The following is a 13,859-nucleotide window of genomic DNA, read 5'->3' as shown; positions in this document are numbered from 1 at the left end:
TCCTCATCAACATTGGGACAAGGTGCCCTGGGGGTGGGGGGGCCCGCAGGGCGCCCCCCATGCCCCAAAGCACCCACCCCCCCCATGTTGAGGGCATGCGGCCTGGTACGGTCCAGGGGGGGGGGGGGGGGGCGCTCGCTCGTCCCCACCCCCATTCCTGACTGGCCGGGCTGCGTGCTCGGATAAGGGTCTGGTATGGATTTTGGGGGGACCTCCACGCCGATTTTTCGGCGTAGGGGGTTCCCCTTACAAACCATACCAGACCTAAGGGACTGGTATGCCCCTGGGGGGAACCCACGTCAGTTTTTTTATTTAAAACTTGGCGTGGAGTTCCCCCTTATGATTCATACCAACTACTGTATGTTTTCATTTGTTAATGCCAAAAATGTGGCAAAGTCGTACAAAGTAGTACTGCTCCCAAATCGCGGCCGCGAAATTGCGGTAAAATCGCGCGACTTTGAAGTTGTATAAGTGTGAAAGGGGCCTAAGTCTTGTAGCAAAAGTTGTTTTGTTTTTTATTTTATTGCATACTAGCTCATTATGCCTTTGTCCTGCAGTGTGTTTTTTTTTCAATCCAGCGGTCGGAGCCGCTGTACTAACTATCCAAAGTTAGTGCAGCGATCTCCCCTGCTGAGCTGTTGTGTTCTGACAGGTGGACGGCCCCTCCGCCAGAGCACTCCAATCAGCACTCTCCGCCATTGGCAGTCAGTCGGCTGCTGATCTTCCACCAAGCCGGCTTCTGTCTGGCAGGGTACATGCAGGCAGAATGTCGTCTGGTTTTTATTGAACCAGCTGATGTCTCCCCACAAACATATGGTAAACAATAATACAACATAAATCAATATAACAGTATGATAATATACTATTCCTCCTACAGGTTGCTCTATACAGGTTGATGTATGATATATGTCAAACTGGGACAGACCTGGGTCTAAACAATATAAAGTTAGGGCGTATACTGTATAAAATAATGTGCAAGATATAATTGGCTTTGCAAAGTTTGACTACTGGTTTCTAACTGTAATGCACTGTAGAATAGTTTAATTCTACAAATGAGAAACGGAAATAATTTGTATTCACTGTACAGGTCATAATTGGGATTTTTTACTTTCTCATGGCTCCTTAATGCAGGGCTAAAACATCGCAGAGAGGTGGCTGGAAAGAGCGCTATTTTCAATGGAGAGCATCTGGTTCTAGAGGAAACCGACTGGTACCTTCTTAATCTTTTCCGACTTTGGTGGCACTATGGGATCAGTTTTTTGAGACTTCAGATGTGGGTAGAAGAAATCATGGAAAAATTCATGAGGTTTGTTATCCGTGAAATTTCATCTGTTTATCTGTGCAGGAAACCTATACTGGGAGAAACACAGGGACTGCCACTGCTGCCTCCATTTAAAAATAATAGATTTCTGGCTACCACTAGCATCCAATATTTTTAGGTACTGGAAAATGCAAAATGCTTACTTGTTCAAGACCACAGTCTAAGAAGGTGTTAACAGCAAATATATTTTCATGTTAAAGTTGTTTTAAAGGCGAAACTTTTTTTTTTACCTTTTAACTTATTCCCTGCATTAAAGTAAAAGATGCTTAGGTGGTAATATCACCCCTATATCACAGCTCCCGGAGCAGAGAGCTGCTGTCTGTCAATCAGCAGCTTTCCGCTCTGCTCCTCCCCACTCACTGTAATGCTGGGCTGTGGAGGGGCGGGGTGTGGCCGTCTCAGGCTCCCAACGGCTCGCTGAGACGGGTGTCAGTCCAGGCACCTGGTGTATCCAGACTCCCATTGTCAGGATGACGCAGTGCCTGGACTGACAGGCAAGACATCAGCAGAGAGCAGACTTCAGTCCTCTCTCTGCTGAAAAGGGGTCACAGGAGTGCAAAACGAATTGCACTCCTGTGATCTATAGGATCATTGGCATGCTAGTGCATTCCTCTCCTCTGAGAGTGCATTTGCTTCACTGAATAAATCGGTGGAAAAAATGGGGGAAATTTACTAAAACTGGTGCACTCAGAATCTGGTGCAGCTATGCATGGTAGCCAATCATCTTCTAATTTCAGCTCATTCAATTAAGCTTTGATAGTAAGTCCTGGTTCACACCGCCTCAGCATACCTGCACAACTTCATTGCGGCTTGCATACGACTTCTTTAACAGAAGTCAATGCAAGTACTGTTGAAGTTGCACCAAAAGTAGTGCAGGAACCTTTTTCTAAGTCAGAGTGACTTGAGTCGCACCAATTAGAACGGTTCTATTGCCGTTAAGGGGTTGCGACTTGTCTTGCGACTTTGACTTCTCAAGTCGTGGCAGTGTGAACCAGGGCTAAAACCTGGAAGCTGTTTGGTTTCTGTGCAGAGCTGCTCCAGATTTGCTCCAGTTTTAGTAAATCTCCCTCAGTGTTAGTCTGGAACTCCTTGTACAGCAAAATGTTTAGATGTGATGGAGAAGATTGTTTAATATTTTATTTTTATAATGTCAAACTTAACAATTGCCGTGCTTTCTTTAGGGTGTACAAGTACCAAGCTCATGAGTATGCTTTCTCAAGCATTGAAGGATTGCTGCGTTCACTTGGAGGGGACCATTTTGTGAATATGACCCAGAAGTCCGTTGCAGAGTCTTTGCAGGGAATTGGAGTGTCACAGCGTTTCATAGATGACGTGATCAGTGCTGTGATGAAAGCCAGCTATGGACAGTCGGTGTCCATTCCAGCTTTAGTGGGTGAGTTTTATATTGAAGACTTTGTCAACTTTATATGAAGACTTTTTCACTTTACTAACCTAGTCAGTTATACACAGGCTGCCAGCAAGCATGCAAGCGCAGCTAAAATGATTAGGTAGCTATGCATGTACTGCAAGCAAGTGTCATTGGTGCTTCTTGTACCAAAGAACTAAAGATCAAAGAAAATACGCAATATAGACTGCATAGCTATGGTATAAATATGTGCCAATATATATTGTAGTAATGTGTTTTTATTTATTTTTTTGGACCTACTGAAATGATCCGAAGTCCTGAATATGTACAGTGCCTTGAAAAAGTATTCATGCCCCTTGAAATTTTCCACATGTCATGTTACAACCAAAATTGTAAATGTATTTTATTGGGATTTTATGTGATAAACCAAAACAAAGTGGCACATAATTGTGAAGTGGACGGAAAATGATAAATGTTTTTCAAAATTTTTTACAAATAAATATGTGAAAAGTGTGGCGTGCATTTGTATTCAGCCCCCCTGAGTCAATACTTTGAATAATAAGGTTATCTATTAAACATAAACACACTGCTTATATAAACGAGGGTCTTATTTGTTTCCCAAGAAAATAGGAATAGGAATAAAAACACTAAAGGAAAATATTACAGAGCATATAAAACAAAAGAACATAAAAGATACTTTACGCAAGGTCCTCCTCTGTGTTTAGTAGCTTTCAGCTTGGCTCAAATGGCAAGAGAGCAATGAGGCAAGAGAGATTTTCCATTCAGTGAGCACTTTTAAAATGCATTCAGACCCCACCCAATCACAACACCCCTCTAGCCTTCTACCCAATGGAAAAAAAGATGAGGCATTCCTTCTTAATATCTGTCCATCCTCCTGGAAGCATGCTGTAGTGTGCACTAGGGGCAGAATTCGTCCATGCATCACCGCTATTTGACCTGGGTCATCTTCAGTGACAGCTGGCCTTTTGATGTTATGTAACAGGACATTTGAATTTGCATCTCTCCAGGGGGTCTTCCTCTACCCCTATACCTCCATCAGGAGGCCTGCAATTAATTCCCATTCATGACTCCTTGATAAGAACACCCTGCTGGGTCAACTTGCAACTTCCAACTTAGGCCACCTGGCTGTATCAACCAGGAAGTAAAACTCCAGATATGATATTAAACCATGTTGCCTTCCAACAGGCTCCATCCATCTTCCCATCAACTCTGAATAACTTCCCTGTCCCTGCTGAAGAAAAGCATCCCCACATGATGCTGCCACCACCATGTTTCCCAGTGGGGATGGTACAATGCTAGTTTTCCACCACACAGCATTTTGCTTTTAGGCCAGAAAGTACAATTTTGGTCTCACCTGACCAGAGCACCTTCTTCCACATGTTTGCTGTGTCCCCCACAAGGCTTCTCGCAAACTGCAAACGGGACTTCTCATGGCTTTCTTTCAACAATGGCTTTCTTCTTGCCACTCTTATATAAAGGCCAGATTTGTGGAGTGCACGACTAATAGTTGTCCTGTGGACAGATTCTCTCAACTGAGCTGTGGAACTCTGCAGCTCCTCCAGAGTTACCATGGGCCTCTTGGCTGCTTCTCTGATGAAAGCTCTCCTTGCCCAGCCTGTCAGTTTAGGTGGATGGCCATGTCTTTGTAGGTTTGCAGTTGTGCCATACTCTTTCCATTTTCGGATTGAACAGTGCTCCATTAGATGTTCAAAGCTTGGGATATTTTTTTTATAACCTAACCCTTCTTTTTAAATTCTCCACAACTTTATCCCTGACCTGTCTGGTGTGTTCCTTGGCCTTCATGATGCTGTTTGTTCACTAAGGTTCTCCTAACAAACCTCTGAGGGCTTCACTGAACAGCTGTATTTATACTGAGATTAAATTACACACAGGTGGACTCTTTTTACTAATTAGGTGACTTCTGAAGGCAATTGGTTCCACTACATTTTAGTTAGGGGTATCAGAGTAAAGGGGGCTGAATACAAATGCACGCCACGCTTTTCAGATATTTATTTGTAAAAAATGTTGAAAACCATTTATCATTTTCCTTCCACTTCACAATTATGCCCTGTACACGCGGTCGGATTTTCCGATGGAAAATGTCCGATCGGAGCGTGTTGTCAGACATTCCGACCGTGTGTGGGCTCCATCGGACATTTTCCATCGGATTTTCCGACACACAAAGTTGGAGAGCAGGCTATAAAATTTTCCGACAACAAAATCCAATCACGTCAATTCCGATCTTGTGTGGCCTGTTCCGACGCACAAAGTGCCAAGCATGCTCAGAAGAAATTCCGAGACGGAACAGCTCGGTCTGGTAAACTTAGCGTTCGCAATGGATACAGCACTTTCGTCACGCTGCAATGTTAAAAATGGTTTAATACAGCGCACTCTCTTTTCTTTATAATGTGAGAAGAATGAAGTAGTTTTGCTGCTCATATTCACACACACTTCTCACAAACTTATTTCTTTACTATTTATCGGGATTCCCTCAATATATTTTGATTTGTCACATCTGACAACATTATTTTTGTGTTGGATTTTTTTTTTGGGGGTTTTAAAGCAGATTATTTTTTTTTGGTTTGTCTTTTTTTCAAGGCTGATCTTTGTTTTATTGTATTTTTATTTTTACTCCAGAATATTTTTGTGTGTGTTTTGTGTGTCAAGTTACCACAACACCATTGATATGTTGTTCTATTTAATCTGTAGGAGATTGTTTGGTGTTGTTGTCTCTTGTTAATTTCACATTGTACTTTCGAAATGTACCTGAATCCTCACCAACAAACTGTCCTTTTTGGATGAAAACACACATAGGAGAGTATAATTTTCCCAAAAAATTTATTTATTAAGGGCTCACAACTAAACAAAGAGGGAGGCAACGCTGGAGAAACAGCAGAAATGGGTGAAGCCTTGGACCCCCAGGGCACACATCAACTATTTTCAAGCAAAATTGGTGGCCTGAGGAGTCTAAGGGAGTGCAGTCTGGTCAAGAAGTCCCAGAGATCCGGAAAGCAGCAGATGACATCTGTGTCCCCAGGCTGTGGTCATACAAGAGACTGCAGCTTTTGTCAGACCAGACTGAACCCAGGGCCATCACTCTCTGGTCTTTCTTCCACGCTTCCTTCCACGCTGTGACTCTGGTGGTGGAGTTGTGGCAGCAGGAGGAGAAGGAGGATGGTCCAACTTAATCACGTCGGTCTTGGGTGTGATTTCGCCACTCACCCCCTTAGTTAGGACTTTATAAATAAGTTGCTCACATATGAGGCGTTGACCCTCCTGCATGCCCTGCAGTTTTGTGGCAGCCATGCAGGCAAAGGCCTCTTCAGGAGTGGGTAAGGCTCTGAGGGACGCAGAAGCCTCCTGAATAAGCCTGAGTGCAGAATCCTGAACGTGACTCCCCTTCCTGGGTCTTTTGTATGGAAGGCGGAGGGGAGAAACCTGCGATTCTGTCAGGCTGCGACTGGTCCCAGGCTTCTCTTGGCTGACACTTAGCCCCGCCTCCTCCTGGCTGCCACTAACCCCCGCCTCCTCCTGGCTGCCACATTCCACAGCCTCCTCCTGGCTGAGGTCTTCCTGTGTATGAAAAAGGGACATAGTTTTAGTTTTTTATTCATCAATCACACACAATTTTCACCTCCTGACTGTTGCAAATTGAATGTTAACAAATATAACAGACTATCATTCTGAGCCCAGCATTTTTCATTCTTGTCCCAATTTTGGGTGCCCACTACTGTCTATTGATATGTAAAACACTTTTTTCAATCAGCAATTAGTGATCAATAATAACATCTAGTAAAGATCATTTCTTTATTGACAAGAAATCTGTAGAATAATGCTGTGCCTGACTCCAGCTGGGCTCCTCCACTTCTTCCTGGCTGCAAGGCCCGGTTGGACATCGGAAGCCTCAGCTGGGGTGGAAGGAAGAGTGGAAGGAAGAGTGGAGAGGGATTCCCTGACTTCAGTGTGGTCTGACAGAAATCGCAGTCTCTCATAGTACCACAGCCTGGGGACATAAATGTCATCTGCTGCAGCTCCGGACCTCTGGGAATTCATGACCTTCTTGCGCTCCCTAAGATAAGTGCTCCTCAGGCCACCAATTTTGGCTTTTAAATAGGGGATGGTTGCTGTGGGGACCACCGGCTTCACCAACTCCAGCAGTTTCTCCAGCACTGCCTGCCTCTTTTGTTTATTATTGTAATGCGGATGTCTCACCTGCCACAGACAGAGCAGCTCCCTGTATTTGTCTGTGAACAGGGGGAGGAAGTTGTGGTCATTGAAGCCATCCATTTTCTCTGCAAGACACAACACAAGACAAACCCTAAGGTCAGGCCAAACTCTCCTAATCTTGTTACAATATAGGCTTAAATTTCGAAGCAGTATAGGCCCAAGTTTAGATCTTACCTTCGTTATCACGATTGGCGCCTCCGATGCTCCTTCCTCCGCTCACAGATCGTACGTAATACGCACGCGTGTTATGCTTTATACACACTGCGCATGCGTGTAACTCCGCCCGCCCCTGACGTTCTTTCTAGTCTATTCCCCGCCTCTTTTCGTTCTGCGCAGTGGGGGAAGAGCACATGGCGGATACACAACAGGTGCGTGCTAATTACAGGAACGAGGAGGAGGAGGAAAGCCCGGATCCGGAGACGTCCCGATCCAGAAGGAGATTTAAGGCCTCAAATATGTCCTTTGGGGAGATGTTGGAGATGGTGGACATCCTGAAGAAGGCCGACTGTGATGGAAAGTATGGACCTTACCCCAACCCCAATGTCAGAAAGGCCAAGATCATGGCGAAAGTGGTCAAAAGTCTGCACCAGAATTTCGGGGTACGTCGATCGAAAGATCAGCTCAGGAAACGGTGGTCGGACCTCAAATTACGAGAACACAAGCAGTACAGAAAGATCCGGAGAGGGCTGCAAAAAAGTAAGTAGTTGTGCTGTGTTCCTATTCTTTTTGTGTTTATTACGTTCGTGCTGCTCCATGTGCTTTTGTACATTGTAAAATGGCAACTTTCATGTTCATGGGCACATTATTCGTTCGTATCAAACATTTTTCTTTCGGCCTATAAAACACCATTGTTTTGGCCATATGCATTTGGCCACATTTATTACGCCCTACTTGTATGAAACTAATTTGGTTGTGTAGATGTGTTTGTTACTAGAATGAAATGCAAACTAGATTCTGTGTAAGGAGAGGACACTGAGCAGCTGTTTTCACATCTGGACACTGGAGCACTAGTGTGGGACCCCAGGACACCATTTTTATTAGGGGGGCCACACAGGTGCTCCAGTGTATACTATAGGGGTGAATCCATCTGTGAAGCTTGTACCAAACAGGTAAAGTATTGCAGCTTGACAAAGGACACTGAAAATGCTACATTTTGGAACTCTGCCAAAATAGACAATTGTACCCCACTTCCAAGCAATGTTTCCTATTTATAGTTCTGCCATCAAATATCTGTGTGCTAAGTATACCATTTTTGTTTTACATAGGGGAAAAAAGACTCGGAGGACGCCCCTCATCCGAGGAGACCACAGACCCCCCACTTCTGGAAGAAGGGGAAATACCCCCAACCCAAGAAGAGCAGGAGGAGGAAGACGTGGTGGAACTAGTCACCACAACAGGTGAGTGTCTGCGACCACAGGCTCAGGTAAGAGATGGATGCCGGCATATTTTTGATACCTGTTTTTGTTTGGTTTCTCTCTTTTTAGGTGATTGTGATGTTGTGGATCCAGATCCTTTCACATCAGAAAGTGCCCAGATCCTGATTGGGGAGATCATGGGGTGTAATTTAGAATTGGAAAACCTCAAGAAAAAAATCAATGATGTTATTCAAAAAAATAAAAACATCATTGATGTTTTGGGGCGAGTTTAAAACCCCTCCAAATCCCTTTGTTTTTTTGTGTGCTACAATGTTAAAAATGTTTTAGCGATTTTTAGAAAAGCTAAATTTGGAGGATGCACACAATGTGCCAACATGTGCTATCTGCCATCACGGGAGATCAATGGACGCGTTTTGGGGGTGCAACCCCTTCCTCAATAATAAAGTAGCTGAGAGGAAGGGGTTTCTCCCCCAAAACACGTCCCTTGATCCCCCGTGATGGCAGCTAGCACATGTTGACATTGGCAAATTTGTGTGCATCTTCCAAATTTGGCTTTTCCTGGGGTGACTTCACCCCATCTGAACGCAATATCAAACACAGTTCCTAAAATACTCATGTCTGATATTGCCTTCAAGTTCTACCAAATGTGAACTTTGTAAGTTCAAGATTTGTGTCTTTCTTGTTGGTTTTACACATGCCTGTTTTATCTTAAATGTACATTTCTATTTTTTATAATGCCACCCCAAAAATTGTTATACAACAAACATGTTGGTTTGTTTTAAAAAACCTTTTCTAAATGCACATGTGGTTGTGCAGGTATTAAAAAGATTGTTAATCAAGAATGTGTGGATTATTGTCTCAACGCTACAACACTTTTGTGGTGATGTAATTGCTGCTTTCTTTGAAAATGGGGGTTATTTCCTAAGGGCAAATCCTCTTTGCACTACAAGTGCAGTTTCAGTGCATTTTCAAGTGCACTTGTAGTGCAAAGTGTCTTTGCCTTTAGTAAATAACACCCAACAGTGCTTTGTATAAGGTTACACAATCACACCATTTTCAGGACTCCCCACATTTCTGTCAGGGTCAGCTAAAACAAACACAAGCAGTAAATGTCACCAAAGATTTGCTTTTTTTGGATTTTATTTGATAAAGGCTTCAGAAATTGTCTGGCATATTGATGGCCCCCCTACCCGCAAAGAACTCAAGGTATCTTAACCGGACATCACGGGCACTCAGGAAGGGCAAGCCAGGACGGCCACTTTCAAGCGCCGTCAGGGTTGTTTCATTTAGAATTCCGGCCTCAGGCCCAACTGAGCCAGCATAGTTGGCAGAATGTTGGCGTAAAAAGTTATGTAGAACACAGCACGCCAGGATTATATGATTAAGTTTATACTCCGCCATATGGATGGGTGTCAGAAATAGGCGGAACTGGCTGGCCATGATTCCAAATGTGTTCTCCACCACTCTTCTGGCTCTGGCCAGCCGGTATTAAAAAACCCTCTGTTCCGGGGTGAGGGTCATCATCCGGAATGGCCGCATAAGATGGTCCCCCAGCGCAAATGCTTCATCCGCAAAGAAGACGAATGGGAGTCCTTCCACATTCTCTTCTGGAGGTGGCAAGTCCAAGCTGCCATTCTGGAGACGCCTGTAAAACTCCGTCTGGGCGATGACTCCACCATCGGACATCTGGCCATTCTTCCCCACGTCCACATACAAGAAGTCGTAATTAGCCGACACCACCGCCAACATCACAATACTATTGAACCCCTTGTAATTATAACAGTACGACCCTGAGTTGGGTGGTGGGACGATGTGGACGTGTTTCCCATCAATTGCCCCTCCACAGTTAGGAAAGTCCCACCGCTGGGCAAAGTGGGAGACCACAGTCTGCCATTCCTGTGGCGTGGAAGGAAACTGTTGAGGAAAACAAAAAAAACTTAGTATTTTTGCACATAAACATGGAAAGCAGATTAGACACAAACATTCTTGGCCAACATCCAGATAACATTTATTAAGGGGAATTTTACAACACCAAAGTATAAGGTACACCTATCATATCCCCCCCCTCATGGGCCATTTCTAACATTATAGGGGGGGGGGGGGGGGGGGGAATCTTGGACAGGTAACCCTCTTCACTTTATTGAGAGATGAATGCCTAAATACAGGGTGTTACTTGGAACAGCCCCTCCTTAGTTACACAATTGGCAGCCCACTGGACAGGTAAGAAGTGTCAGAATACAAAGATATAAATACACACTGTACACATTTGAGCACATTTGGACATTCTGCTATTACCTATCAAGATAATAATAGGATACAAAAACTTTCAACGGTACCATTTGAAAGTATACAAGGCAGGCCCTTGCTCTACATGCTTTGGGGAATTCATCCATACATCTGACCACAAAAGAGATGGGTATAGTGTGTATGGGTTTGGCAAAGTCAGCAGATAGATGATTGAGGATAGATAGAGAATTGGTATCAGCTGACTTAGCAGTTGGGGGGAGGGAGGGTTAATAAAAATGATTTGGGGACACTACAAAAAAAGCCTCTGGCACTCTGCCTGAATTTAGAGCACAAATCAGATTTCTAAACATTTTAGGGGGTGTTTAGGGTAAAGCACTACTATGGAGCTGATAAAATACATTGTTAAGTGACTACATGAGGTGAATATAGAACATGCTGGGGAGGTTAGTGAAGGCAAATATGTATGAAGGACTAAAAAAAAATTACATAAAAATGCAGCATGCATGAGAACAAAGGGGACATTCACAGCATATTCCAATCATAGTAATTAGGGAATGAGGAAAGAAATACAATATATTAGCAAACATTCAATACAATAAAATGTGATATTAAAGGATAAAAATCTTACCTTCATATACTCCTTCTGCAGGACCTGGATGATGGCAGAACAGGTCTCTGGGATAATGATCACCAGAGCCTGGAGGGAGATGCCTGTCGAGAAATTGAGGTCCTGCAGGCTTCTCCCTGTCACCAAGTACCGCAGTGTAGCGACGAGCCTGTGCTCCGGAGTGATGGCTTGCCTCATGCAGGTATCCTGCCTGCTGATATAGGGGGTGAGCGAAGCCAACAAACGGTGAAATTAGGGGTCCGTCATCCTGAGAAAGTTCCTGAAATCATCAGGATTATTCTCACGGATCTCACGGAGCAAAGGCATATGAGAGAACTGGTCACGCTGAAGCAACCAATTCTTGGTCCATGAACTCCTCCCCACCCTGTTCATGGACTGGACTTGTGTCAAGGTCAGGACCCTAACACCAAGCCCCTGCACAGCATGAACTCTACGAGGAGTACATATACGCAACATGGCTAGAAAGTGGTCGGCTGCTCAGAACGAAGTAACAGAACGCACTGAAGAACAGCAAGGCCTGTGAAGAGCGACCTGAAAAACAGTAACGAACGAACAAGAACACAATGACAAAGTCACGCGTAGCTTGCTTGCTTGCACACACTGAAGAGCAAATACAAACCCACAAGCACAAACTGAACCGCAGAAAACGATCTGAAAGCCACGAGTCTGAAAAAGCGCGAATCATCTCTCACCAAACTTTTACTAACACGAGATTAGCAAAAGGAGCCCAAAGGGTTCCGCGCTTGGTTCTGAACTGGCCTTTTCTAGTCTCGTTATACGCGGTTGACGTCACCGCGTTGTTGGCGATCGGAAATTCCGACAACTTTGTGCGACCGTGTGTACACAAAACAAGTTTGAGCCAACATCCGTCGGAAAAAATCCTAGGATTTTGTTGTCGGAATGTCCGATCAATGTCCGACCGTGTGTACGGGGCATTAGACCAACACAAAGTGGCACATATCCCATAAAATCCCAATAACATACACTTACGTTTTTGATTGTAACATGACAAAATGTGGAAAATTTCAAGGGGTATGAATAATTTTTCAAGGCACTTTAAATGGCAAATTCAACAATATTGAGTATATGAGTAGTCAGTATATGGGTCATGGCTTCTTCCTGGGGCTATGAACAAAGTAGTTTTTATGTTCTTTCTAAATCACAGCATCATCTTTTTTGGCTTCAAAACTAAGTTCACTTTAAAAAAATGAAATGCATATATTTTTGGCAAAAAAATAATAGAACATTTATTTATTTTACAGAAGCCTGCAAAGTATTGCACCCACCATCAGTGGATGGTGGGTGCAATGTCAGGCTCCTGCAAACTCTTCCTCCAGCTCTCTGCCCATACCTCTGTATGGGCTTTAAGTTGCAGCGCTAAAATAAGTGTCAATGGATTTACGAGTGCGCTGATTACGATACTCGTAGTCCACTGTAAACTGCAAGTCTGCCTGCTGCTGCGTCAGATAGGATTTGTAGTAGAAAAGCCCCACATAGCCACGCAAAATTCAAAAGTGACAACATCTGCAGGGGAGTAGAACCCCTGCACGCTGTCAACGTGGGGGGAGGTGGCAGTTGCACCGGGTTACATGTTACACCCTATATACGGTGCAAAAGGTGAACTTTGTGTTTAAGGAGAGGAGCAAGACTCTTTAATGTTGGAAGGATAGGAGAGGGATGCAGGCTTTCATATATTGTGTGACTTAAACCTGCTTTCACTGTTTTCATGTAAAAGTTCTCCCATTTTTAGACCCAATTTTCTATGTATTCTATAAAAATGTTGCCACATTTATGAAATTAGAAGTAAAAAGTAATAACTTAGTGTTTTGAAAGCTTGCATATCACATTAGGCAATATCCATTTGACAGTAGTGTCTGCTATCTCCCTATATGTTTATTACTGACTAACACTTTATTTGCAAAAAAAATGAAACATTCCCAGGATTAGTGTGCTTTTGTGGCATACAAAAATATTTTAGTGGTTCTAAAGCAGGGGTCTTAAACTGGTGGCCCTCCAGTGGTTGCGAAATTACAAGTCCCATCATGCCTCTGCCCGTGGGATTCATGCTTGTAACTGTCAGCTTTGCAATGCCTCATGGGACTTGTAGTTTTGCAACAGCTGGAGGGCCACCAGTTTGAGACTCCTGTTCTAAAGGCTTAAAGTTATCCTAAAGTCTTGTTTGTTGTTTTAGGCAAAAAAAATGTCATACTTGCCTGCTCTGTGCAGTGGTTTTGCATAGGGCAGCCCCGCTCCTCCTCTTGTCAGGTCCCTCTTCGGCTCTCCTGGCCCCTCCCCCCTGACAAGTGCCCCCACAGCAAGCTGCTTGCTATGGGGGCACCCAAGCCAAGCCACAGTTCTGTGTGTCCACTTAGACATGGAGCCCCGGCTAGGGCCGTCCCCTCTCTCTCCTCATTGGCTCACTGACTCTGACAACAGCGGGAGCCAATGGCGTTCCGCTGCTGTCTCAACCAATGAGGAGGAGAGTCCCAGACAGCCGAGTCTCTTGTGCAACAGATAGACACAGATGAGTATTAGGGGGGCTGCTGCACACAGAAGGTTTTTTTTTTTTTTATCTTAATGCATTAAGATAAAAAACTTTCTGCCTTTTTAACCACTAAGCCACCGTCATATGACGGCTGGACGAGGCTTCTGTTCTTCTGGGAGGACGTCATA

At 44.1% G+C, this 13,859-nt stretch overlaps 1 protein-coding gene across 1 annotated transcript in view; it reads left to right on the top strand.

The window, feature by feature from the left end:
• PCYOX1L (prenylcysteine oxidase 1 like) overlaps positions 1 to 13,859 on the top strand; it is a 76,383-nt gene that overhangs the window by 24,774 nt on the left and 37,750 nt on the right. Inside the window, exons 3-4 of the mRNA XM_073620579.1 lie at positions 1,132 to 1,306; positions 2,503 to 2,714. Of these exons, the coding sequence (XP_073476680.1) occupies positions 1,132 to 1,306; positions 2,503 to 2,714 (387 nt within the window). The remainder of the gene's footprint in view (positions 1 to 1,131; positions 1,307 to 2,502; positions 2,715 to 13,859) is intronic.

This window comes from Aquarana catesbeiana, linkage group LG03, assembly GCF_042186555.1.
Source record: "Aquarana catesbeiana isolate 2022-GZ linkage group LG03, ASM4218655v1, whole genome shotgun sequence".
Classification (NCBI taxonomy): domain Eukaryota; kingdom Metazoa; phylum Chordata; class Amphibia; order Anura; family Ranidae; genus Aquarana; species Aquarana catesbeiana.
This window is presented reverse-complemented; position numbering and strand designations above follow the sequence as displayed.